This window comes from Trifolium pratense, linkage group LG7 (genome assembly GCF_020283565.1).
Source record: "Trifolium pratense cultivar HEN17-A07 linkage group LG7, ARS_RC_1.1, whole genome shotgun sequence".
NCBI lineage: Eukaryota > Viridiplantae > Streptophyta > Magnoliopsida > Fabales > Fabaceae > Trifolium > Trifolium pratense.
In genome coordinates, this window is record NC_060065.1 from 18,164,350 (window position 1) to 18,190,959 (window position 26,610).

General features: G+C 32.9%; 2 protein-coding genes across 4 annotated transcripts; both read left to right on the plus strand.

Moving 5' to 3' along the window:
* Positions 1–773: 773 nt before the first annotated feature.
* Positions 774–18,181, plus strand: LOC123894589 (protein unc-13 homolog). Of its 3 annotated transcripts, none has more exons than XM_045944620.1 (27): positions 774–925; positions 1,349–1,418; positions 1,731–1,906; positions 1,996–2,060; positions 2,716–3,046; positions 3,567–3,633; positions 3,744–3,900; positions 4,961–5,128; positions 5,256–5,366; positions 5,740–5,949; positions 6,754–6,855; positions 8,630–8,851; positions 9,625–9,699; positions 9,814–9,897; positions 10,750–10,932; positions 11,028–11,183; positions 11,806–11,898; positions 12,299–12,370; positions 13,284–13,401; positions 13,528–13,715; positions 14,002–14,083; positions 14,851–14,943; positions 15,025–15,131; positions 15,903–15,980; positions 16,053–16,148; positions 16,853–16,948; positions 17,743–18,181. In XM_045944620.1, exons 2-27 carry the CDS (start codon positions 1,411–1,413, stop codon positions 17,914–17,916), a joined length of 3,312 nt encoding a protein of 1,103 aa, XP_045800576.1. In that variant the 5' UTR covers positions 774–925; positions 1,349–1,410; the 3' UTR covers positions 17,917–18,181. The 3 variants fall into 3 exon arrangements, with proteins under 3 accessions (XP_045800576.1, XP_045800575.1, XP_045800577.1); XM_045944621.1 differs by having other exon boundaries at positions 806–921; positions 1,347–1,418; XM_045944619.1 differs by having other exon boundaries at positions 801–925; positions 1,349–1,906.
* Positions 18,182–19,865: 1,684 nt separating this feature from the next.
* Positions 19,866–26,526, plus strand: LOC123894592 (peptidyl-prolyl cis-trans isomerase CYP22). The gene is made up of 7 exons (XM_045944623.1): positions 19,866–20,174; positions 20,663–20,686; positions 21,261–21,348; positions 24,389–24,481; positions 24,825–24,857; positions 24,957–25,013; positions 26,236–26,526. The coding sequence occupies exons 1-7, from the start codon at positions 20,011–20,013 to the stop codon at positions 26,344–26,346; spliced, it is 570 nt and encodes a 189-aa protein (XP_045800579.1). The 5' UTR covers positions 19,866–20,010; the 3' UTR covers positions 26,347–26,526.
* The last annotated feature ends 84 nt before the right edge of the window (positions 26,527–26,610 follow it).

Consider the following 26,610-nt stretch of genomic DNA (forward strand, 5'->3'; position numbering starts at 1 on the left):
CTTTCCCGTCTTGTTGCGATGTTCGTTTGATTGAATTGACAGATCAACCTCGGTCAACTACTGATTCACAATGTGGTTAAGTTCGTCAACGACGAACTTCCGGAGAAATAGGTATTCCGGTTACTTTGGTTTTATCACACTATTTGTAGGCATGATTATACCATTTTATGTTATTAACTTGGATGCTATGAATTTGTTCGCAGATTTATCTTTTTTATTTTTAACGGTATTGAATTTGTACTTGAACCTGATGTACTCCATCAATTTGAATGAATAAATATCTTTTATTTTAGTAAAAAAAAAGTTAAATAATTATCTCGGGCTTAGACCCTCATGTCTATATAAAAAAAAGAAGATAAATAATTATCACGACACTCTCATCAATAGAACAAAATTAGCTTGTCTTACAACGATATAATATTATTACACATTTAATTTAATAGGATAACATAAACGATTAAGTTAATCCTTAAGAAAAATAAAAGATTAAGTTAAAGTACCCTTGCCACAATTTTTCCAAAAATGAAATGTTGAAAATTTGAACCCTTATTTGACCTTTCTTGTTGTTTTTACTTTAAAAATTTTGACTTCATTATTTTCTATTTATATCACCTCTCACAAGTTGCCACTTAACTCCCAAATTACAACGGCACTGTCACTTTACGCAGTAGATTAATTTCTGTTAATTTACAATTAGTACAGATCCATCTTCTTAATCTAAAAAGTTAATCTAAATATATTGCATAATACAGTAATATATTATTATTTTTTTAAATAAAAACATAATATAATAACAAAAAATTAAGACTTTGGATTGGATCCGAAATTTGAGACTTGGACTCAAAATTTCTCAGATTTCAACGTTGCTTTCAGAGTTCACATTCACCAAGTCTTCAAAGCTCAACGCAACTGAAAAAAAAAAAAGGTTCAATTTTTGCTTCAAATTCGCATACCCATTTGACTCTACTTCCATTCTCTGCATTTTCAAGATCCATTCATCTAAATAAATATCTATTTTCTTTAGTTTTTGTTTCTGTTAGAAGCAAAAAAAGGTTAACTGCTTTGAAATAAAAAAATGGGTTTTCGTCTTTTGTTTCATCACCCCAACAAATAAATAAAATTTGGGTTTTATTTTTTATATGATTATTATTTTTCTTGTTTTTCGGTTGTTTTTTTTTGATGAAATGAGTGAAGTTTTTGAATTGGGTTATCTGATCTGAACTGATTCTGTTTTTGTCCAACTACTGTTTGATGAAATGCTTTCAGTTTCTGCAATGCATGATCGTAACATGTTTTTGTTTTCAAAGTTTTGATTGATTGTATAATGTATGAACTCTTCATGTTGCAGAAATAGTATAGTTGCTGAAGTTGGTTGTAGTTCTGCAATCTTGAAGCTTTACTTTACTAACCATGGAAGAGTAAGTATCTCTTTGTTCCTTCACTAGTTGTTAGGTTAATGCACCGAAATTTTGTCGAGTGATGTTATTATGTAATGTTACCTATATGAAGCATGGACACTCTTTAATTAGGCGTGTCCCAATTCCGGACATGCGTCGCTTGCTGACACCGACATGACACCGACACTTATGATTACATTGAATTATGTTATTTTTGCAAATTATTATCATCGGTGTCAACGTGTCAGTGTCCGTGTCGTATCCGGTGTCTGTGTATGTGCCTGTGCTTCATTGAATGTAACATTTTGATTGTGGTGGTTTAATGAATTTCAGAGAGAATGCCATAGATCTTCTTCAAAGATATAGAAGAGATAGGCGAGTACTTCTCGATTTTATACTTTCGGGGAGTTTAATCAAGAAAGTTGTGATGCCACCTGGCGCAGTTACACTTGATGATGTGGATCTAGATCAAGTCAGTGTTGATTATGTTCTTAACTGTGCTAAAAAGAGTGAGTTTAATTTGGTCCTTTGTGTTGTTTTTCATCCTTTTTCTTTTGATTTCCTTGTCTCAATTATTATATATTATTCTATAATACAGGTGAAATGCTTGAGCTTTCAGAAGCTATTAGAGATTATCATGATCATACTGGGTTACCCCAAATGGTATGTTATTCTTGATATTTAAATAAATACAATATTTTGTATATAGGATTAGTATATTCCACTGTAATTAATGATGTTGATTGTATATTGAATTATTTCAGAGCCTCTGTGATGTAGTTTAAACACATGTTTTACGATACCCCTTTCTCTCATTAATCAGTTATGATTGGTATTTTTTATATTTTGAGCCGTTAAGTATTATAAAATATGTATTATAAAATAAAAAAAAGTATTATAAAATATGTGCCGATTTGGCTTGTGCACTTTCTGATGACAGTTGTTTTCAAACATGATTTTTAGTTTTTTACTATGCTTAGATGTCATTACTGCAGTGCATTGTCTTTTTTAAACATGAAACATTTGGTCTTCCTTACTAATACATGCTAGTAAATAGGAAGCATCTTCAAAACATTTGTGTTAATCTATGAAGCACTGACACAAACACGGATGATTAACATGACATCGACACCGGTAATAGTTTGAGAAAATGAAATTTGAATGTGATCACATGTGTTTGTGTTGGCTGGACACACCTTCAATCTGAAGTGTCAGTGCTACATAGGTTCTAATTATAAGTTCTCTCTCCATTTTAATGCTTTTGTTCAATTATTTGCGAGGATTATGTTTGAATGTTAAATGCTCCTGGCTTTAACAGAGTGACTCAGGTTCAGTTGGTGAATTTTATTTGGTCACTGATCCAGAGTCTTCAGGTTCACCTCCCAAAAGGGCACCCCCACCTGTTCCTATTTCTGCAGTGCCTCCTATCGCTGTTTCCACTCCACCTCCTGCTTTTCCTTCATCTCCAATGGCTTCTAATATATCAAGATCGGAGTCTTTAGACTCAGCACATGAAAGGGAGCTAACTGTGGATGACATTGAAGACTTTGAGGATGACGACGATACTTCCATGGTTGAAGGTCTCAGGGCTAAAAGGACATTAAATGATGCTTCTGATCTTGCTGTAAAATTGCCTTCTTTTTCCACAGGTGATTGTTTTTGGAAACTTATTGTTGGACAAATTCTTTACATTCCCACTGATAGAATTCAAGAACCAGTGCCCACTGAAAAACTGAGTGAAAGCAAGAAAGTGAAAGAAAAACTTAGATAGAAGCATGAGAAATTTTCTGTGCTGTTATCATAACTGAATGATCTTGTAGCTGGTTCTGTTCCATTTATAAAGCAGTAAAACATCTACTACAGGAAACTGAGTATTACTATTAAGTCATTGATGTCATGAAGTCTATGATAGGACAATATATTGTTGTTTATCCATTTAGTCGACATCGCAACAGTGGAAAAAGGCTCAAGATTTTGTTGTTTTTATAGATCTAATAGGTTTCTTATCCCTATTCTTTGTACATTTCACAGTTTATTTCAATGGTTATTTTTTTCCCCACAGAATTACTAAAATATTAGTTTTGGGTAATTTATGCATTACACTTTAGGTGAAAGGTTTAAACCTAAGCCATCACAAACTTGCCTAATATACGATGTTACTGCTTCTAGGTATCACAGATGATGATCTCCGTGAAACTGCATACGAGATCCTCTTGGCTTGTGCTGGAGCCACAGGGTATGCTGTCGTGAGGGATCTCTCTCTCCCTCTCTCACTCACGGTGAAAGGTGTTATAGTAGATTGTTTGTTCCATGTGTGAAATCTTTGATTTGTTTCTGTTATAACAGGGGTTTGATTGTCCCATCAAAAGAAAAAAAGAAAGATAAAAGATCCAACAGCTTGATTAGGAAACTTGGGCGCAGCAAAAGTGGAAGTGTTGTATCCCAGTCTCAAAATGCTCCTGGATTAGTTGGCTTGTTGGAAACCATGCGTGTTCAGTTGGAGGTATACTTCGATTCTTCATTAAATTTTTAGGTCCATTTATATTTTGTTTTTTGCAAAGTAGCTTGGTGTACTCTTCTAATAAGTAAGGACCCTTTTTGATACAAACTTTATAAAGATGATTCAGGAACTTGGTTGGTATTATTGAGATGGATCTTGGAAGCTTGTCTATCATCATTTTAGAAAATTAAGTATCTACTTAATGTTGTAGCGTGCCTAGATGTTTAAGCTAATACTTGCCAATTGTTTTGAAAAATGATTACAGTTGAGTTCAATTATAGTTTATTTCTATCAAACACCCTTCTTCAAAAGGGCATTTTTTCGGGGGTGGTGGTTGTGGTGGGGAGAGTGTTATTGTTGGCTAAAGGAGGCCTAAGACTCAGTAGGCTGAAGTGGAGATAAAGTGAACACTTTGGGCTTTGGTCCGAGAGGGGATCTTAGGTAATACCTGAGCTAACGGTGGTTCAAAATTGATAGGTTTTGAATTTGTTGAGACTTGAGACTCCCACATTGGATGATGTATGGCCTAAAAACATGTTTATTAGGGGAAGTTACCCTCACTTTACAAGCCAGTTCTAACGTTCTATAGGATCGAGTTAGGCCAAACAAAAATTTTAAGATCATATTAGAGTCTATCCAAGATCCGTTGGGCTACCCGCTATTAGGTCATACTCCAGATGCCTAGTCCTTAGTTTGAGAGTCTCATATTGCATGAGATATGACATGAAAATGTGTTTATAAGTGGGAAGCATCCCTCACATTCCAAGCTGGTTTTGTAGAGTTGAGTTAGGTCCAACTCAAATTTTAAGAAAATTGATAAGTCGGATACAATCCGATTCCATTTAATTTCCTTATTATGGATTCATAAATATGACCTTATTTTGTGTACTGATATATCTTTTAAAGCCATGCTAAAACAGATGACACATTTTAACTGTCAACTATTATTTAACTGGAATGAGTTTGTAAACTGTGAAAACTGATGAAATATTAAATCTGTGTCTGCTTATGTTTTATGCATCCATATATATATATATATATATACATGGATTTCTGGATGCAGATATCTGAGGCAATGGATATTAGAACAAAACAAGGGTTGCTAAATGCTCTTGTGGGAAAGGCAGGGAAAAGGATGGATACTCTTTTGGTTCCTCTGGAGTTGCTTTGCTGTGTTGCACGCACAGAATTTTCTGATAAGAAGGCTTTTATTCGATGGCAAAAGAGGCAGGTAGTAGAATCTGTTCTAAACTATTTTTTCGTCTATTAGCCTGTAATTCTGTTGATGGAAAGATGAGGATGCTTCCATCTTATATTTTTTGTCTACATTCAACGTTTCGAGATTTGTGGCATTGCAGTTAAAAGTTTTGGAGGAGGGCCTGGTTAATCACCCTGTGGTTGGATTTGGTGAATCTGGACGCAAGACAAACGAGTTGAGGATTCTTTTGGCAAAGATTGAGGAATCTGAGGTATGTGATTCTCCATTTGGATGTTTGATTATATTATATAGGGTTAAATATGTTTTTAATCCCTATAATTAATTACCTCGACTAATGTGTAGTCACTATACCCACTTTTCAGTCCCTACAAATTATAAAAATGCATACTTTTGGTCTCTCTTTAGGGATTAAAAGCATGTGATTTTGTAATTTGTAGGGACAAAAAAAATGTAAATTTTATAGACACTGAAAATATATTTGACCCTATATTACTATACTGCCTGTTAGCATTAGGTCATAAGAACTGGCTTACTTTTGTATTATGTCTAATTGGCTGGCTCACATGATTCTTATAACTACGCTTGTCATGTAACTCATTCCACTCTTTTTATTTGTTCTTCAGTTTCTCCCATCTTCATCTGGTGAACTTCAAAGGACAGAATGCTTGAGGTCTCTAAGGGAGATTGTCATTCCACTTGCGGAGAGACCAGCTCGGGGTGACTTAACCGGAGAAATATGCCATTGGGCAGTTGGTTACCATTTTAACGTCAGACTTTATGAAAAAGTACTCTTAAGCGTATTTGACATGCTAGACGAGGGAAAGCTGACAGAGGTTGGTGTCTTTAGCTTCCCAAAGCCATTATTACAGTTTGAGCTTTTAAATTTGTAAATTGTTTTTGAGAAGATATATTTCCTGGTTTTTCATTTGTTCAATTTTTGGCAAGTGAATTGTGATATAGTCCTGAGTTTGCAGGCTGGAAAGTCGATGATGTATAAAGGGAAAGGAAACATATGGTTATTGTTGCAATGTGCAGATAGGAATAAAATCTACTTATAAAGATAAAAAACAATTGTATTGAAACTCTTATTTGATAAACTAGTAAATAAAATAGAATTGAATTCGGGTGCATTTGTTACACAGAGGTACAGAACAATGAGAACAACACAAGATAAGTGCTCGAGTCACAACACAACTCCTTGTCTAGTAGTACATTGTTTGGTTCACATAAATAATATGAAATTTATACAAAATATATAAATTATATTATATACATAATAATGTAAGAAAGCATTATATATTTATGTATGTATAATTTATTATTTATTTATTATAATAAACAAATAATGGTTAAGTTATAGAGATTATATTTATTTTGTAGAAAACAAAAATAGGTACTTTTGTCTTTCAAATTGTTTATCCTTGAGACAAGAAGTTGTTCCGTGATGTGTTTAGAAAAGAAATTTTTAGTTTTATTCCACCTTGTTTTGTAACTTTTGTTCAGTATTATAACTAGTTTTAAAATCAAACACGGAGCAACTGGTTTTGTCCTTTCTAGTCCCTTCCTTTTATGCAAATCAAACACACTGGAGATTTGTATCTCTGAACTGTGTCTTCTGTGGCTTACCTTATCTTCAGGAAGTAGAAGAAATTCTTGAACTTTTGAAGTCTACTTGGCGAGTTTTAGGTATCACAGAGACGATCCATCACACCTGCTATGCATGGGTTTTATTTCGTCAGGTATATCCATCACATTCTCTAATTATTTCTTCAAAAACCATTTTCAATTTTGTTGTTTGACTGTTATACTGTATTTTTGTTGATTGCTTCAACTTATTTTTAATTACAAATTAAACTGAAAGACACAACTATATTTGTCTCATCTAGGACTGGTTGCCTATTACCACTGTGAGGCCATGTTTTTCTGTGTTGTTCTCTCACATGCGTTACTCTCCATAACTATAGCAATTTAAGTCTTGATGTCGCTTCACCAAATTTTCATTTTCTTCTCCATTCTCTTGCCGAAACCTAATCTGTTGGACCTTTATTGCTTGCTTTAGACCCTAATCTAACCTCATAGGTGATCAGTTTTTTGGAACATTGAATATAAATCCTTATTCTCAAAGATGGTAATTGGCCCCTATGCAGATTAAAAAATATAGATGGAAAAAATTTGAACTCCGGAATGTGTTACGAACACGCATTTTAGATTTTAAGTTAATATTCCTTCTAAAATGACATGATTTAATCAAGAAGAAAAGGATCTTTATTTTTATGATAATTAAGATTAATGTCAATTGGTTAAAATTCCACCAATAGGGATTATATTGAGGGCAAAGTCTATGGTGCTAAAGTGCCTCAAGTTGTGCACCATACACAAGTCACCGAAAATACTATAACGAATACGAATTTTACAAAATCCACCGTTGGATTGAAAGTTTATATCGTATAGATCATCCATAAATTTTTTTTAAAAAATCGAAAATCATTTGATATGTTATTGAGATCAGTCAAAATTAACGGTTTATGGATTTTTATTGAATACCGTTAATCTTGATGGGTCCCAATAACACATCAAATGATTTTCAAAAAAATTTAAAAAATTTATGGATGATCTAAACGATATAAACTTTCCATCCAATGGTGGATTTTGTAAAATTCGTATTCGTTATAAAAATATCGAAGACTTGTGCAACATGCACGACTTAATCAAGTGGTGCATGTTAGACAAAGCCTATGTTGAGATGCCATTTAGCTTGATTTTCTTTGTGGTTTGTCTATTTTACCTTTTTTATTCTGCGTAAGTGATTATTGTGTCACGAATATCGAGGCCCAACTCATCCTTACAAAACCGGCTTGTAAGGTGAGGATTGCCTCCTCTTTATAAACTCTTCTCAAGATTCCTATCTATCCGATGTGGGACTAAATCCCACCGAGTGTTGGCCGCTAACACACCCCCTCACGCTTCAGCCCGGCCCAATGGGCCTGAAGCGTGAACGATGTCGGAAGCCCAACGATAGACCCGATAGGCTCTGATACCATGTTACGAATATCGAGGCCCAACTCATCCTTACAAAACCGGCTTGTAAGGTGAGGATTGCCTCCTCTTTATAAACTCTTCTCAAGAGCCCTATCTATCCGATGTGGGACTAAATCTCACCGAGTGTTGGCCGCTAACATATTGTAGTATTTGAGGATTTGGCTCCGCCAATATAAGAAATTCACTTTGGATGGTAAAGACGTTTCATTACAACCATCGTTGAAAACTAGTAACTCTTGACATTATATGCACGTACATGAGGGGTCATTGATGTCTTAAAATAGCAATAGTTTAGTTGTAATCAACGTTTGAGATGTCTTACTTCAGGCTCTAAAATGAAATTCCACTTCAGAGGGAGCCAAATCCTCTATTTGATTTGATAATATATATTTAATGTTTAATTATTTGAGTTATTTATCGAATAAGGTGACTCAACTTTCTTTATGTAATAATTATTTAATGTGTGGATTACAGTATGTTATCACAAGGGAGCATGGAATTTTGCTGCATGCACTAGAGCAGTTAAATAAAATACCACTAATGGAACAGCGAGGCCAGCAGGAGAGGTTGCACTTAAAAAGCTTGCGTTCCAAGGTCGAAGGTGAACGAGATATGTCTTTCTTACAGGCTTTCTTAACACCAATTCAAAGATGGGCTGACAAACAGCTTGGAGATTACCATCTGCACTTCAGTGAGGTTTGTTGAACTGCTTAATTTAATAAGTACTACTTGATCAGATATGTGGTTGTTTATGTGTCTTTTTTCTAATTGTTGTATGTAGAGCTTTTGTGAAGTACTCCCTCTGTTCCTTTTTTAACTGTCGCTTTTATAGAAAAATTGTGTTCCTATTTGTTCGTCGTTTTCAAACTTCAATGCATCATTAACTATTGTTATCAATAAGACCCTTAACTATTTATTGCAGAGAGAGAAATAGGTGAAATAAGATGATACATAGCTAAGGTTATTATAGGAAAAACATGCATTGAAGGGACTAATATTTTATAATATCCTTCTTTTTAAGCGCGGTGGCTATTTTAGGAGGATTCCTCATCCAGTCACTGTCTTTATTTTGGAACATGTTTTGGTACTTTGAATTTAATTAGAACTTGAGATGCTCACAAATAACAACCACTATATTAAAAGTTGGAATTTATGCTTGCATTTGTGGACGTAGTAACTTACCATAATTTGTTGGATGGTACTGTTGTAGTTTCCAGAGGATTCTACTCTGCTTTATGTGGCTGAGCTCCCTTAGATAAACAAACTGAATTTCAGTTCCTATCCATTTTGTTTTGTGTCTTTTAAATAAATACCTTCGAAATCATTTTCCCTCTTTTTTTTTGACAAGTCGAAATCATTTTCCCTCTTCTTTTCTCTTAAAAACTTGTTTTGATTTTTCCCTAATTTATTCTAATATATTGAGTTGCACCTTTAATTTTGTTTTGAAAATCTCCTCTTATATCTTATAGGGCTCAGCAATTATGGAAAAGATTGTAGCAGTTGCGATGATTACCAGGAGACTTCTACTGGAAGAACCGGACACTGTGTGTAATTTAGTTTGATGACATCTTTTGCATTTGGCTAGATTTGTTGAAATTGTAACAGTAGAAGTTGTTAGTTTCTTTTGTTGAACGTTCCTTTTACTATTTTTACTGCAGACCGATATCCAGTCCTTGCAAGTTAGCGACCGAGATCAGATAGAGATGTATGTAACATCATCAATTAAGCATGCATTTGCAAGGGTGAGTATTCTGGTTGTTGATGGTTATATATGATAATGTAGTTTTTGTTGCGAAAATTGAAAATGTTTGAATTTCGATAGTTCTTGCATGTTCTATTTCTGCATTGAAATTTTTACTCGCTATTCTGGTATAACCCTCCACTTGAATATTAAATAACAGACAACTCAAAATTTTCCATTCAATGATATTGATTATACGTGTTTGAATTTTAAGCGAACTTTTTTAAATATTGTTAAGAAGTCCCACATCGGTTGCGATATGGCCTGACTAAGTGTTTATATACTAGAGGCAATCCTCACCTTACAAGCCGGTTTTGTAAGGATGAGTTAGGCCCAAAACTCATTTCTAAGATGGTATCAGAGCCTATCCACGATTCGCTGGGCCACTTCGTCGGGCCGCCTGCAATCAGGTTTCTGATCGGGCCCTCCACCATTCATATCCGCGCCTCAAGCCCATAGCGCTTGGCGCGAGCGGGGGTGTTAAGAAGTCCCACATCGGTTGCGATATGGCCTGACTAAGTGTTTATATACTAGAGGCAATCCTCACCTTACAAGCCGGTTTTGTAAGGATGAGTTAGGCCCAAAACTCATTTCTAAGAAATATTATAAATTCTGTTCACACCTTGAAGGAATTTGACTTTTACTTTAAGTGTAAAATCAGCGAGCTGGTGATAATTTGGAAGTAAAAATTTGATTAGAATTGCTTTATCAATCTTTGTCCTGCTGCTTGATTTGTATGTGCACGGAAACATTTGTTTTTTCAAAAAAGTTAAACTATTGGATAGAGAGGAAGAGATTATTTTTGTAATCCATTTATGTGGTCATATATAATGAATCTCATTACTTTCTGCAGATAAATCAAGTTGTTGAAAGAGTAGATATGTCAAATGAGCATCCCTTGGCATTGCTTGCAGAAGAACTCAAGAAGCTCCTTAAAAAAGATTCAGCAACTTTCATGCTTGTCTTACAACAGAGACATCCTCAAGCAACTATTGTATCTGCATCATTAGTTCACAAACTTTATGGCCACAAACTGGTGAGTGTATATATGATTGTTTATGTTTTTTCCTGATCACATTGCGGAATATATCTTTTAAAATGACATAATATGTTTTTTGGTTGTATTTTCAGAAGCCATTTCTGGATAGCGCAGAACATTTAAGCGAGGATGTGATATCAGTTTTTCCAGCAGCTGAAAGTCTAGAGCAGTTCATAATGGCACTTATTACATCGGCATGCCATGAAGAAAATGCCGAGATCTTGCTGAGGAAATTGAATCTCTACCAGGTAAGTGGTTCATTCGTTTAGTGGACTCCTCTAACTCGAAAAATTGAATCTTCTCTCTGTTTTGTCTTTATCCATGAATAACAACAGTCATCAGTATCAACATGAGTAAAGTGTTGGAAGATATATAAAGTGATTGCCTACTTTTATATTTGACAAAAAGATCCTTGCTATCACTTGTTCAGAGGAACCTTTTGATCCTTATTAGAAAAATATTTCATCAGAAATAAAAGGCTTTCTTATGTCTCATGATTTATTGGTGAAATACTATATTGAGGATGATAAGGTGGTCAGCATAATGCGGATAATCTAGTGATTAGTTTTCTTTTATTGTCATTTAGGTCATTGATTACATATGTTTCCAATAGTTTTACATTTGTGAACTCTTTCGTTTTTTTTTATAAGTTAAGAGCATCTAGGCTTCAAGAAATTAGTAGACATCCCAACTATGTTGTCACCCCTAAACATTCCTATCCCGAACCTATAGCTCATAATAATATATATAAACAGAAAAAGATATTTACAAAGAACTCTTTCGTTTGTTATTTTAGGGTTTTGTCATTTATTCTCTTATCATTATTCATTCTAAGCGTTTAGCCTTATCCTGTTTTTTTTATTGCTATAGATTGAGACAAAATCTGGAACATTGGTGTTACGTTGGGTCAATTCACAGCTCGGAAGAATTTTAGGTTGGGTGGAGCGAGTTGCTCAACAGGAGGTAAACCCCAATCAACGGTGCTTTACTTTCAAATGCCAGACATTTTTAATTGTTTCTTTTCTTGACTAGAATATCTATGGAGTTATAAACAATTGTAAAAGATGTCTAATGTTAGGGTGGGAAAAGGAAATACAAATGAAATATGAGGACTCAACAAAACCTTGAATGTTTAGATTTAAAAATTAAATTACCTTTACCAGAATTGGTGTAAGATATGACAAACAGTTACACATTCTGATAATTTTAACAAGAAAGTAAGACTGATCTATTTGACGGTTAATTTGCAAGCTACATTGTGTTTTTTTCTTTTCTCAAGCTGGATTTATTCGTCTTTTGTCCTGCTTCTACTAAGCTTTGTCACTGCATATATCTATAATAATTAGTTGATATACTTTCGCAGCATTGGGAACCAATATCTATTCAACAGCGGCATGCCGGTTCTATTGTAGAAGTTTACAGAATTGTTGAGGAGGTAAGAATGTGATAGTATTTCTGTGATTTGTCATATGGTTGTATAACAATAGTTTTTCATGATCTATGAAATCAAACTCCATTACGGCATAAGTTATGTTTCGAAAGAAGGATGACAAACCAGCATTTCCATTAACCTGTATCTGGGTCGTTTATTTTGGCATTTCTACATGACTTATTGTTTTGGCATCTTGCATTATAAGAAAAAACTATGATCCACTATATCTCTTCACAAAAATGCTGAAAATCATGCCATGTTTACAAAAGAAAAATGTCTAGTACTCATGAGTAGCTCACAGGGCAAACGAATATGGCTTTTCAGTTTCTATAACATCATTTGAAATCTTGTTTCTGCAATCTAGAAGATATCTTCTGGTAGTATTTTTTATTTTTTCCCTTTCTTTCTAGTGAGCAATGCAGGGGTGTCGAAGAGCAATCATCAATTGATTATTGATTGATTTTTTTGCTGTAACGAGACCAATATTAATCCAATTGATGTCATAAAAATGTGACCAATAAAACAACCAAAAAACTTCCACCAAAAAGGTTTCTATTAGGAGCATAATTTAATTCTAAACTCGCATTTTAAATCTCTTTTTTTGAGTAATAGTTGTGAATTTTGATGGAGTAGAATTACTTAATGTTATTATCTCTTTCTAGAGATGCTAGTACTGAATCATTACCATTTTCATCATTGTTCCATTATGTTCAATTAAATGTGAGTACCTCCGCAAATAACCACTAAGGTAGAGAAGAGCTTGGTTCAACCTCTCCCAGTTGACTTGACGCCTTTATTTTTAAATGTTTCTGCATTATGTCATTCACAATGAACTATTTTATTTCTATTTATTTTGTTCTATCATGTCCTGGTATATATTGTACATTCAATTAGTTTGCTATTTTATTGGTTGCAGACGGTTGATCAATTTTTCGGTCTTAAAGTGCCAATGAGGTTCACAGAATTGAATAGCCTGTTCCGTGGCATTGACAATGCTCTTCAAGTGTATGCAAATCTTGTTGTTAATGATTTGGGTGAGTAGATACTACATGTTTATTTTAAATCTAACTATATCTATTTGTCATCCTCTGGTAAGATTTATGCATATTGTTTAGATCCTATGTTCATATTAATACCAAGGTTTCCTTTTGATTACACAGCAAGCAAGGAGGATTTAATTCCACCGGTGCCCATTCTCACGCGATACAGTAAGGAAGCTGGATTAATAAAAGCTTTTGTAAAAAAGGAACTATTTGACACTCGTGTACTTGAGCGTGAGGAGACAAGGCCCCGTGATATTAGCGTCCTAACAACTCCAATACTTTGTGTTCAGTTAAATACTTTATATGTGAGTTATGGGGATCTCTCCCCCCCCAATGAGCATCTGTTTTTATCATTTTATATTTGGATTGGAATATTTCATTATCAGTTAAATGTTTTCATTTTTTGTACTTTTTTATTTTAATTTTTGACATTTTTGAATAGAAAATTCTGCAGTTACATTGAATTCCCCTAGCCCTCTCCGAATAGTATTCTCTTTTAATACTTCCCTTAATATTTGCACACAACATGCTAAATATTCTTTCATTATGCTATATAATTAAATTAATGAGTTTTCTTTTTGCCATCTCCAGTATGCGACCAGTCATCTGAATAAATTGGAAGATACCATTTGGGAGCGATGGACAAATAAAAGGTCACAGGAAAAACTCATAAGTATGTGATGAACTGTTATATCTGTATCAGTTTTGTTCGGTTACGTGTGTTTTATACCATTGCACAATCATGTCCAAGCACTCAGTTATCAAATCGCTGAAATAAGTTAAAAATTATATAGCTAATTACATTGGCACAAGATGGATGACTACATTTTAGAGGTTGTCTCTATGTAATTACATTGTTATGGTATAGGATCGTATTCATGCATTCTTTATGATTATTTCTCGTATTTTTCCTAATTAATTAAAGGGAACTCACATTACTGTTATGAGATAGCTTTGTTGCACTTATAAACATGAATAACTTAATCTTGTTGTTTTTCTGTTGTCTCTTCTTCTGTTTAAGCGGATTTCTTATCCTTCCCTTACACAAGCTTTTTCTCTTTTCTCCTGACATTTATATTTAATTATAAAAGCGAATGTGAAAGTTTTGTTATCATCCAAGTAAGAACGGAATTGATGAACTTAAGGTACCATCTTTTGTGGGGGATACCAGGGGAGATAATTTTTTGGAAGTGTATTGTAGATTGAATAGATTAATGGACCATTGAATTTCTGAATCATATACTCGTCATGATTATGCACAACAAGTTTATCATTAATACTGATTTCGATCTCTGCTATTGTTATTATGTGCATGTGAACATTTCTACCGATGTTCCATTGTGTGTCCTCTCTTTATATCATGCTTTCTGAAAAAATGTAAAATAAAAAGAAGTTTACAGAATGCTGACAACTGTATTATTTTTTACACTTTTTGTCTAGGAAAATCCATTGATGACAAATCCAAAAAGGATACCTTTGATGGAAGTAGAAAAGTTATAAATGCTGCTATGGAGCGCATTTGTGAGTACACCGGTGAGAATTTGCTACCTCATCTGCTTTGGCTGCAAATCAAACTTGTCTAATTACTGTGTTGGGTTAATTTTCAATTTGCAGGAACTAAAATCATCTTCTGCGATCTTAGAGTGCCTTTCATTGACAACTTATATAAACCTAGCGTTTCAGGCTCTAGGGTCGATGTACTTATAGAACCACTTGATATGGTAAGTTTTTTCGCATTGGAAAGATATCATTATTTTTTTAATGTACCATGATAGACTGCTCTTAATTTGCAGACACAATGTGAAAAATAAATTATATATTTCCAAAAGCGAAATCACATAGTAAACTCATTCAAATTTCAGAATATATTGTTGGCTATTGTGAAGACAGAAAAAAATTATATTCTCATTTATATTTTATTTTTTAACTGGTATGAATATGTAGAGAATATATACTGCCTAACATAACTCCCTATAACTACTGCAACATATGTAAAAGAAGATAATAATGAAATATCGAGGATCAAATTGAAGGGAAAAAAAGGGAAACCGAATTCCTAATCCTATTATTCCCTCCATTCCATATATTTGGTAGATTTAGCTTTTTCATTTTTTTTCAAAACATTGTCTCTTAGAAATCCAAGATGTTATTAATTTTTTTCTTTCCATCTATACCCTTAAATGTAGTTAAGAACATTCGATTTCCACAATGTTGTTATAATAGGGTATTAATACTTATTGTTATTTGCATTGAAAAGGAACAAATGTCATAAGAAAAGTAAAAAAAAATATATGAAGATATTTTAGTCTAAATTTACAAAAATGAAATGATGCTGCAAATATGTGTGACCCGTTCAATTGCTTATCCTACCACGATTAAGTTTAAGCCAAATACAAATGTTGTGGAGTTTATTATTCATTATATTTGGATTCACTTGAAACTCTGACACTAATATAACTGCTCATGTGCATTCCACAATTGACTTTCCATAGGAACTTAGCCAACTCTGCGATATTGTTGTGGAGCCTCTCAGGGATCGGATAGTGACAAGTCTTCTTCAAGCATCATTGGTTGCTACCTTACTCTTGCTTTTTGATAATTTCATTACTTGGATAGTGATTTTAACATTTTACCACTTGCAGGATGGCTTGCTCCGTGTTATCTTAGACGGTGGTCCTTCAAGAGTTTTCTTTCCCGGTGATGCAAAATTGTTAGAAGAAGATCTGGAAGCCCTAAAGGTATCTTACTCCAATCATTTGAATGTTAATAGGAAACCGTGTCTACAATTTGCAACAAGCTAATCAGACATTTGGACTTTATTGCTTCTTTCTTAATAATTATAATAATACTGAGTTTGAGACATACCAATGAATGGTTAAGCTTGCCATACCAATGAAGAAGGTATTTCTTTTGCAAAATATTAAAAAATTGAAAGCTTTATTAAGACCGAAGTCCACAACCATCATTACATATTACATTGGATGTCAAATCAAAATTTCACTTTTACTGCCGACAGAAAGAATGCTTAATAAATAGCCCTTTGTAAACCGATACTACAAGGAATTGAGAAAAACTTGCAATGAGAATGAATGTTTCTATTACATCTGAACCGTGGCGTCCTCCATAGAGGGATAGGTGGAAATTCTCTTTGGGTCTTTGCGTTTCATTTCGATGTCATCTATTTCTTAAAATTAAGAAAATAGATAGAAAAATCACTAAATAAATAAAGGTTCAAAGCCACTTCCTGACATTAGTCTCCTTACATATCTCACAAATTAAATCCCTTGATAAATCTCACAATGAGAAAAGTTACCATGATTTGAAGATTTTTGTGCTCTGATAAAGGTTTCGGTGTGCTTTTAGTACTTATTGACAGCAACTAATACTATTAATGCCTGAATACCCCCTTGTTTAAACTTTACTGTGTTGATGCTTCTTGTAGGAATTCTTTATATCTGGAGGTGATGGACTTCCTCGAGGGGTTGTCGAAAACCAGGTTGCACGTGTTCGGCTTGTGATAAAGTTGCATGGCTATGAGGTTTGTTCCTTTACTTCTCCTACTTCTCCATTTGCAGTCTGCTGTGCTGTCTGATAAAAGTTATTGATAATCAGCATATAGATGACTTACCGAAGGATTTGAGTCTTCCAAATCAAGGAATTCACTTTAGAGGCAAAATGGAAGAGTTAATAGCTTCTACCTTGAAAATCAATGCTTGATATTGTGATACATGCACATGTATTATAACAAACTATGAAATTGTTAAAATCTTAAATGCTGTTTTTCCAATCAATCAATATAACAACACCTTTTAAAAGGCATTGGACCAGCTTGGAATCCAATAGCTTTATCTATGATTCCATATGAAATGCCCATCTTGTGATTAATGATTGTGTTGTGATTTGCTAAGTTTTGTTGCCAAATTCTTGGTTAAGTTTACAAAGTAAATGAATTCTTCACTATGTGATGTATGTAGCTATTTGTTAATTGTTACTGACAATGTTTTAAAAATCCGACCGGACATCGAACTATTGAGACCTCTGGTCGTGGTTCAATTGGTGCAACCACGGTTGAACCGGATGACAAATAAGTAAATAGAAAAGTATTAAAAAAAATGGCAAAAGTGAAAACCCATTGAACCTACTGTAGTTAGAATGAGATTGGAATGTAACTAGAGGATCAAACCAACTGACAAACTGGTAGGTTTCGGTTCAATCGGTTGAACCGACCGGTACAGTCCTGTTTTTAAAACATTGATTAGTGGTATAAAATATCTTGTATCAATCATTCCTCAGAATATATATACTTACATAGTAATTTGTATTGTTTTGCAGACTAGGGAGTTGATTGAAGACTTGAAATCTGCTAGTGGTCTAGAAATGCAAGGTGGCAAAGGGAAACTAGGAGCTGATTCTAAAACTCTATTAAGAATATTATGCCATAGGAGTGACTCAGAAGCTTCTCAGTTTCTGAAGAAACAATACAAGATACCAAAGTCTTCTGCATAAGGGAATGTAGACAACAAAAGGAAAGCAGCAAAATTTTCATTGTGACTCTATCTTTCTTTCTGTGAATATTCATTGCTGCCAATTTTCCTTTTTTTTTTTTTTTTTTTTTTTTTTGGTATTTTGGAAATAGGTCATTTGGTGTATAATTAGGTTTCAGAACTGGTTTTTATGTCTAATTACATTGTTGTTGATCTTCATCATTTGTAAAATTTCCTCCATGTGAACACTGTGATTCAAATAATGAAGCTCCAATTCATATTTTTTACTTGGATCAGTTTTTTTTTTCTTTTTACTAAATTGATCAATTATTTCTAAAAATACAAATTCATGTGGAATTTATCCCCTAAACTTTATTTAATGCAATTTCTTTTCTATAAGCACACCAATTAAACTTTGCAGCCATCTCCACATGTGAATGGTAAAAGGGGAAACAAAAGAGATGCAGAGAGGTTTCTGGTTAACACCACAAGGATCACATCTAGAAACTAAAGCTCAAGTTCGTTCTTGATTAAGGGATTGTGTTTGTACAAAGGTCTATTAAAATGATACTGACACCCTCTCTAGTTTAAAAACTTGTGGAGAGTATAAATTACTCGTTAAGAGAATTCTGTGCTTTTCCAAAATCTTCATAGCGTGAATACTACAACTTTTTCGATTGGAAAAAATCCTTATCAATTTTGTGCAAAGAATAAAATCAGGTTTATAACCCTGAATTGTTGGTTCTTCTTCTTAGCTTAGCGTTGTTGGCTTGTTGGCTTCGTTTAGGAGTGGGATTGAGGAATGGCAGCAGATGGGATTTGGATGTCAAAAAGTGTGGTTTGGATGAATTTTGAAATTGAGTTTTGCGCTCTAAAAAGAGAAGTTAATGAAACTATTAACTGTGTTAAGGGAGGTGTTTGTCTAAGACCTCAAGGAGGTTAATGTAAGTTTTTATGGGGAGGTAATTGTAATTTTGGCTTAATATTGAGTGTTCATGATTAAAAAATATAAGCAGAGAGAATAAAAAAATGTTACACAAACAACCAATAATGTTTTATCTTTCTACTTATATGACATGAAAAAGTGGTGGTTTCTCATTGGATGTTTGTGTAAACTTTCATTAAACTGACTGCTTACTATCTTTAAACTCGTATTTTAAGGACGCGTATTATGGTATTTAAAATTAGAAATTTGTATCTAATAATAGTAAAAATTTAATGTTTAAAAAGTATAATGCACAATTTATTTTTTAAAAAAAGTATAATGCACAATTTATTTTTTTATAATAACACTTTTTTTTTTTGGCTTAATTAGTATTTTTGTTCCCTTAAATAATTTTTTTTGATTTCACACTAGTTTTTTAATGATGAATTTTTTTTCTTTTTGGTCCTTTAAAGATATCTCTATTTGTCATATTGATCTCTTCTGTTAATTTGATAGAAGATTAGGAGGTCGTTAGTTAAATAATTATAAGTAGTAGTTAATTAAATAATTGGATATTAATGAGACATAATATTTATATTATTAGTTGACATTTATGTTATTGAGTTTTGTTTGGTTGAGCTTTATCCCTTAGGCCAATTAGAGTCTTATATATATATATATGCAATGTTCCTTCATATTTTAATCGATGAATGAAATCAAATTTATCTTTATTTTAATTGTTTTTTATTTAAGTTTTCTTTATGTTTTTCTTAGGATAGTTCTAGCTCTCAATCATTATTTTTTGCAAAAAATGTTAATTTTGAGACTAATATAAACGTACTAGATAAAAGATCAACATAAAGCTATATAAATGACCAATATAAAACCTATTAAATTAGATAAAAAATCAATATGAAATCAAAGTTAACATCTTTTTGTAAAAAATTAACCCAAGGACAATGTGACAAAAAGATAGACAACAAATAAAATATTTAATTATCAAGGGACCAATATAAAATTAAAAAATTCTTTAGGACTAAAATATTAATTAAGTTTTTTTTTTCTTCTCTAGGCCAAAACTAAATAGTTCGAAGTTCATTCAAATTCTATAGTGCTAGTGAAGTGAGTGAGAATAACTCGGAAGCATTGCATTTTGCTGTGTTTGAATTGCAGGTGTGTGTGTGAGAGAGAATGGGTTCTTCAGTAGGAGGCAATGGCGTGGAGTGGCACGTGCGTCCTCCAAACCCTAAAAACCCAATCGTCTTCTTCGATGTCACCATCGGTAACATACCCGCCGGTAGAATCAAAATGGAACTCTTCGCTGATATTGCCCCCAAAACCGCTGAGAATTTCAGGTACTCCCTCTCTTTCTCTACCACTTCAATTTTCTTAATTTATGTTCTGCAATTATAAAACTTTCAAGTCAAATTATTACTGTATTATATTTCTCAGATTGCATGTGTAGGTATTAGGTAATCACAGAGGAACCAGAGATTTAATGCTGTTTTTTCATTTTTAGTTTGGTGTGAGAAAATCCAAAATAATTTCAATTTTTAATAAATAAATAAATAAATAAATAGGTAGAAGTACTATGTGGTATAGATATTTTGAGCTATGTGGCAATGAAATGAAAAATATGTTTAAAATGCAATGCATGGTTTGTAGAGTGGTATAGATATTTTGATGACTTCTAGTAGGAAAATTCATTTTTACACCTCCTTAAAGCTACATTTTGGACTTTTATATTCCTTGCCGAGTGTTTGTTATTACACTTCGAGATTCTGTTTATTTGAGAAATTATTGTCCTTCTTATTAACATGCTTGTTTTGTTATTTTGTTGCAGGCAGTTCTGCACGGGGGAGTACAGGTAATGTAACAATCTTTTTCAAAGTAGCCAACAATCCATTGCGGGTTTTCTTCACTTTTTATTTTGTTTTTCATTTGGATTCATGATAGGTTTTGTTCAGTGTGCTTTTATTTTAGATACCCAATAGAGATAAGGTGGCTTGGGGGGAGAGGAGGGGATTGTTTTTTGACTTAAAGATGTTTATGGTCCCTAAGAATATTATGTTTATTGGAGAGGTCCCTTTTAATTTGTGTTGGTGTTTTAACCCTTACAAATATGAAAAATCATGTGCTTTTTTTAAAAATCATGTGCTTTATTAGTCCCTAAAACTATAAGTACTTTAGTGAGGGTCAGAAAAATCCATTATTTTGTTCAATGTAAGGACTAAAAAATGAAAAAAAAGTTTATGATGAAGAGGGACGGATTAATGAAAAAAAGTTTCATTTTTATGGACCAAAAATATATTTAACTTTTCTCTTCCTCATAAATGAATTGACTGTGATTCATTTTCCTATTTAACACTATTTTGCAAAATGTATATCAGCATATTTGACTCTAATGATTGTCTGGTTTTATGATATGATTTTATTGGCAGGAAAGCAGGACTTCCTATTGGTTACAAGGGTTGTCAATTTCATAGAGTGATTAAGGATTTTATGATTCAGGCTGGTGATTATGTAAAGGTACTTTTCTGGTCAATGTTATAACTTTCTGTTTTTACATATCAGTACAGGGGTGTTTGTGTTTACAATTTACATTCATTATTTATAAAATAAGCTCATTGCTCATATGGTCTATATGCACGGCTTATGTATCTTAGGTTTGAAGTCAATATTCTTTTTCTTGCCTAATAGTTTTGGGAAACCATCTTAGTTGACCTCACACACTTAGATGTCCAAGCCTATTATTCCTTTTGTTTGTTCTAATGCTTACTATATTTATTCTCATGGTAGGGTAGATTAATTAATTGGAATTTAGACCCAATGCGTTATTTATGTGTACACTAAATCTGATTTTTAAGAATCATAGCCAGTAGCAGCTTCATATAAAAATTTTAAACAGCAGAATATCAATCATTGTAATAGCAAATTATCAATATTAGAGGACAGAGTCAATTTGCATTAGAAAGATACTGTAATTATGTACCAAAAAAAAAAGAAAGATACTGTAATTAATTTTTATGAATATACTACTTATTGATCACAATGTAGTGATTGTGTGAAACATGAATAAAGCAAGTGTGTTTTATCTCACGTTTAGGAGTTCAGTCTAAAATGTTGTTTCTTCAAGGCTAATTGACAAATACTAGATTTGCAAGATCCTTATGTTTCTTCTAGAGAGATGAGAGATTAAAACTCCTTTTACAAGGGTATAATCCCACATCTTAACATGCTACTTCTCTTGTTTACACACACTCTCTCTCTCTCTCTCTCTCTCTCTCTCTCTCACTCTCTCTCTTCCCCTCTCTGTATTCCTATTTCAGCTTCTCTCTTTTTGAACTCTCTATCCTGTTTTTCTCTTATAATCCTTAAGAGATATCTAACTCAACTTTCCAATAAAGATTAGGATTTCTTGATTACCTTCGTGAATTTTGAGTCTGCTAAGTTTTTTGATTTGATTAGAATCTCTAAATATTAGTATAAAAATCCTACAAGAAAGGAGCTATCAATTAAATGCAGGTGTACTTTACATATAACCTAAAATATCTAACTTCCTTTTATACTTTTTTATACTTTAACCTTTTCTTTATTAGTTGTAGGGGGGTGTATTGGATTGGGATTTCATGAGACAATTTTGGCAAAAAAAGTCTTGATGATTTTATGAGATTTTGTTGGACTATATTGATTTTGTGAGATTTTAAAGACTTTTTTACAGAGACTTTTTTACAATCAAGATTTTTAACACATGATTTGAATGGATTTTGAGAGATTTTTTTCAAAAAACTTTTTACAATCAAGATTTCATAATACTTTATATATTAAGAAACTTTTGTATATTAGGCAAATTTTAAAAGAATCAATAAATTTTAATAAAAGAAATTATATTTTTTTGGGAATCCAAATTTTTAAACAAAAAAAAAGCCTTACATTTTTTTCACGTATATGTTTCTAATCATAAATAAAAACCATTATCACCATTGATGGGAAAAGAAGCAGATGAGGGTAACGAAAAAAAAATTGCCGTAAAAAGTTGTATTGAATCAAAAGTTTGTAAAAAAGATGTAGAATTTGTTAAAATATTTTTTTGCAAAAAAACATATTTGATAGAAGAAGAAGAAGAAGAAGAAGAAGAACTGATATAATGATGATGAAAGTAAAAAATCTTGGAGAGTTTGAAAAAGTCTCAAGTCTTTTGGTGAGATTCTTGAACAAGTGAACAAAGAAAAGAAGAAGGAGTGCAGTGATGATGAACTATGAAAAAATAAAGAAAAAAAAATTTGATACAGTGATGATGAAAATAAAAAGTCTTGGAGATTTCAAAAAAGTCTCAAGGCTTTTGGTGAGATTGTTGAAAAAGTCTATCAAGTGTATTTTCAACTAAAAAGTCTCTCAAAATCCATTCCATAGAAGAATCCATCAAAATCGGTAGACTTTTGAATACCAGTAGACATTTTAAAAGTAGTACCAAATCTCAATTGAATACCAACGGATTTTATTGCCCTGAAAAAAAAATCATGTTTGTCTTAATTGAATACCATAAGATTTATTTAACTTTTGTAAAAGTCTTGATTGAATACCTCAAGATTTTTTGGTCATAAAAAAGTTTTTTAAAATCCCATGAAATCTCAATCCAATACACCCTCCGTAGCCTTTAATCATCAACTCAGTTTTAATTAGTTTTTATCATGATTGGCTATGCCCATTTTTCATCATCTGATACCTTCGCAATGTTGCATATGGATTTGCTATTAACATTATTTTATTAAATGTTGGGTTAGATCTTCAATTCCTTCACATCATCTCCCAGAGACGACTTAATAGTGTGACTGTGTGAGTGCCGTATTTTGGGTTTACACTTTACACACAATAGTTCGATTTAAACTTTTAAAGAAATGGTTATCCCTTTGTAACAGCTTGGCTTTTATAAATGGACTCTTGCTTCTCCTCTATATCACATGTTAACAAGGTTCAGTTTATCTAACTCTATACTTTGGCTGGTTTGGAACACACAACTCCCATTGAAACCAGATGCTCTTCTCCTATCTAACAATCTGGCAGGCTTTTAGATGATGTGGTTTCTCCTACATCACATATGCTCCCTATCATTTTTATTGCTTAGCTTGTTTGATATTCATCTTTCCTCATCCCACAGAATTTACCTCGTCTGTTGTGGACTGTGGTCACATATCTCAAAGTTGTCTCTTGTCAGATCATCGTAATCAATTCTTTAGATGAAGCACATTCTATTTGATTTTATTATGTTGGCAGTGGGCCATTGATTTAATTTGCACAAATTTTGTTGCTATCTTGATGAAAATAATATCAAAAGAAGTTAAGGTTTAGTTTGGGGAAGGACTTGATGCTCAAGTTTTAAATTTAATTGTTTATGTATTGTAAACTACAATGTTTGAACCACCGCTCATGTGGATTTTTGGAATATACTCTGAATCCGGATCTGCCTTTCATTGATCATTCATATACTGCTTATATAAAAGTTGTCAGTGATAATATAATTGAATCCTGGTTTTGTATGAACTCTTGCAAATATATTCTTCCTTGGTAGGGTGATGGTAGTGGATGTGCTTCAATCTACGGACTTAAGTTCGACGACGAGAATTTCACTGCCAAACACACTGGACCTGGTCTTCTATCAATGGTATGTATTTCATATTTTAATCTGATGCTATTTTGGGTTATACAAAAATACGGAGAATGTTGATGTAACGCGGTAACACTATAATTGCACAATGGTTATGAATTTCAGATTTAGCTCCTTAATTTGAGGACTAATAGACCATACATGTATATGCAAATCTACAAGTTATTTACAAACATGTTAACTTACAACAGTCTTACTTCCTAAATGCGTTGAAATCATATTATTTATATTTTGCTAAAAGCCAATTCTGCAATCAATTAATTCAACTTCTACGCCTAAATTATGCTTTTTCTTACTCCAATATAAAGAAATATGAACGTCCTGATTGTGTAATCTGCAGGCAAATAGCGGACCAAATACCAATGGCTGTCAGGTAACTTTTCAATGGTCATTCCCTTCCTGTTTTGTCGGTTGTAACTTCAAATTGGAAAAGCTCTACTTCTACTGATGAATCTCATCTCTTTTCTTGCAGTTCTTTATATCCTGTGCAAAATGCGACTGGCTGGACAACAAGCATGTCGTTTTTGGGGTATGCTTCGATATCTTCAATTGCATGTTTTTTTTAATTTTTTTAATGATGATATTTGGGCAGTTAGGTTCTAAGATGCACCAGACCTGTACACTTAGACTGATGCCTTAAACTTGAGAGCTGAACAAACCAAAGCCACTATTAAATTTAAGGCCCCATTTACTTTGCGAAAACGTTTTCTATTTTCATTTTCTAAATTTTGTTCATTTTAACTTGCTAATAAGAAGATATAAGACTCTTGAAGAGAGCAATTGTGATGGAGAGAAGATGAAATACTAGCTCGGGATAATGCATTTGTGGAAATAATGAAAACGAGTTTTTTGCATTTTCATTGTTTTAAACAAATGCATGTGATTGTTGACGACTTCAAGGGTCTATTATCTCTATGTTAGTAAGTAAAAAATTAACACATTTTAGAAAATGAAAATAGAAAATGTTTTCACAAAGCATTAAAACAATGAGTATCACTTGCAGTTTTCAATATAATAGAGGTAAATTTTAATATGGAGTAAATGACTAAATACGGTTTGATTAAAACAATGCAAAACAAATATGCATCTGGTAGTGACCCGTCATAAATTAGGTCACCGTTTAAGCCGTCAAAAAATATGAGGGTCATGAGTTTTTATTTCTTTAGAGTATCGTCGACAATTATTAGAATTTATGATAAGTTTTTGACACTAGTCCACGGTTGACCATCTATTTAGATTGATTACTATTCTAAAATTGTATCATTTAATTAATAACATGTGCATCATTTTCAAGTCAATATCTTCTTTGAATTTATGGTAATGATGAATACACTAATGCATGGGCCGGGATTCGAACCCCGCACGCCCCACTTATCCATCCACCTTAAGAGTGGAATTTCTAGCCACTGGGCTACCTGACCAAAATAAAAAATAAAAAGATTAATTTGGTAATTAAGCAAATGTGTGTCTCACAATGTGATACAGAGAGAGTAACTTTTTTCTTATGTTATGCACAGATTCTGTGTTATTCCATAAAAAATGATTGCATGGTAATAGTATTCTGTTCCCTTAAAGTGGTGGACTAGCTTCAGCTATGCTCAACCCCTGCTCATTGTTGATTAATTGTGTAAAAAGGAATTTTGCTTGCCTTTCATATACATCCTTAAATATGTGGCCTTATTTCGAATATTGCTAGCATCTTTCTTCTCCTAAACTGTTGATGTGTATTTACATGACTTTCCTTTATGCAGAGAGTACTTGGAGACGGTCTTTTGGTCGTGAGGAAGATTGAGAATGTTGCAACTGGACCCAATAACCGGCCAAAATTAGCTTGTGTCATTGCTGAATGTGGTGAAATGTAAATTTCAAAGTAACTTCGCTAACAAACTATAAAATTGATTGAATCCCTTAGACACGGGATTTCTATACAAAGGATATTTCTTTCTGGTTAGTGAATCTATATATTTGGTCTGTAAGACTGATAATTTTGTCATGAATTAGTTGAATAGCACAGCTAATTGAATAATCGTGCATGGGAATTATAGAATGATCTCTACTAACTGTTTTGCATCACTGTCTTTAGGAACTATTGCAAACTCCTTCTTCTTTAATATCCCCAACTTACA

Coding starts and splice junctions, on each gene's coding strand:
- LOC123894589 (XM_045944619.1), top strand. CDS start 1,720: ATGAATTTCAGAGAGAATGCCATAGATCTTCTTCAAAGATATAGAAGA. Junction 10,933..11,027: donor AACTTTATGGCCACAAACTG/GTGAGTGTATAT, acceptor TTGTATTTTCAG/AAGCCATTTCTGGATAGCGC. Junction 12,371..13,283: donor TTTACAGAATTGTTGAGGAG/GTAAGAATGTGA, acceptor TATTGGTTGCAG/ACGGTTGATCAATTTTTCGG.
- LOC123894592 (XM_045944623.1), top strand. CDS start 20,011: ATGGGTTCTTCAGTAGGAGGCAATGGCGTGGAGTGGCACGTGCGTCCT. Junction 20,175..20,662: donor AAAACCGCTGAGAATTTCAG/GTACTCCCTCTC, acceptor ATTTTGTTGCAG/GCAGTTCTGCACGGGGGAGT. Junction 21,349..24,388: donor AGGCTGGTGATTATGTAAAG/GTACTTTTCTGG, acceptor CTTCCTTGGTAG/GGTGATGGTAGTGGATGTGC.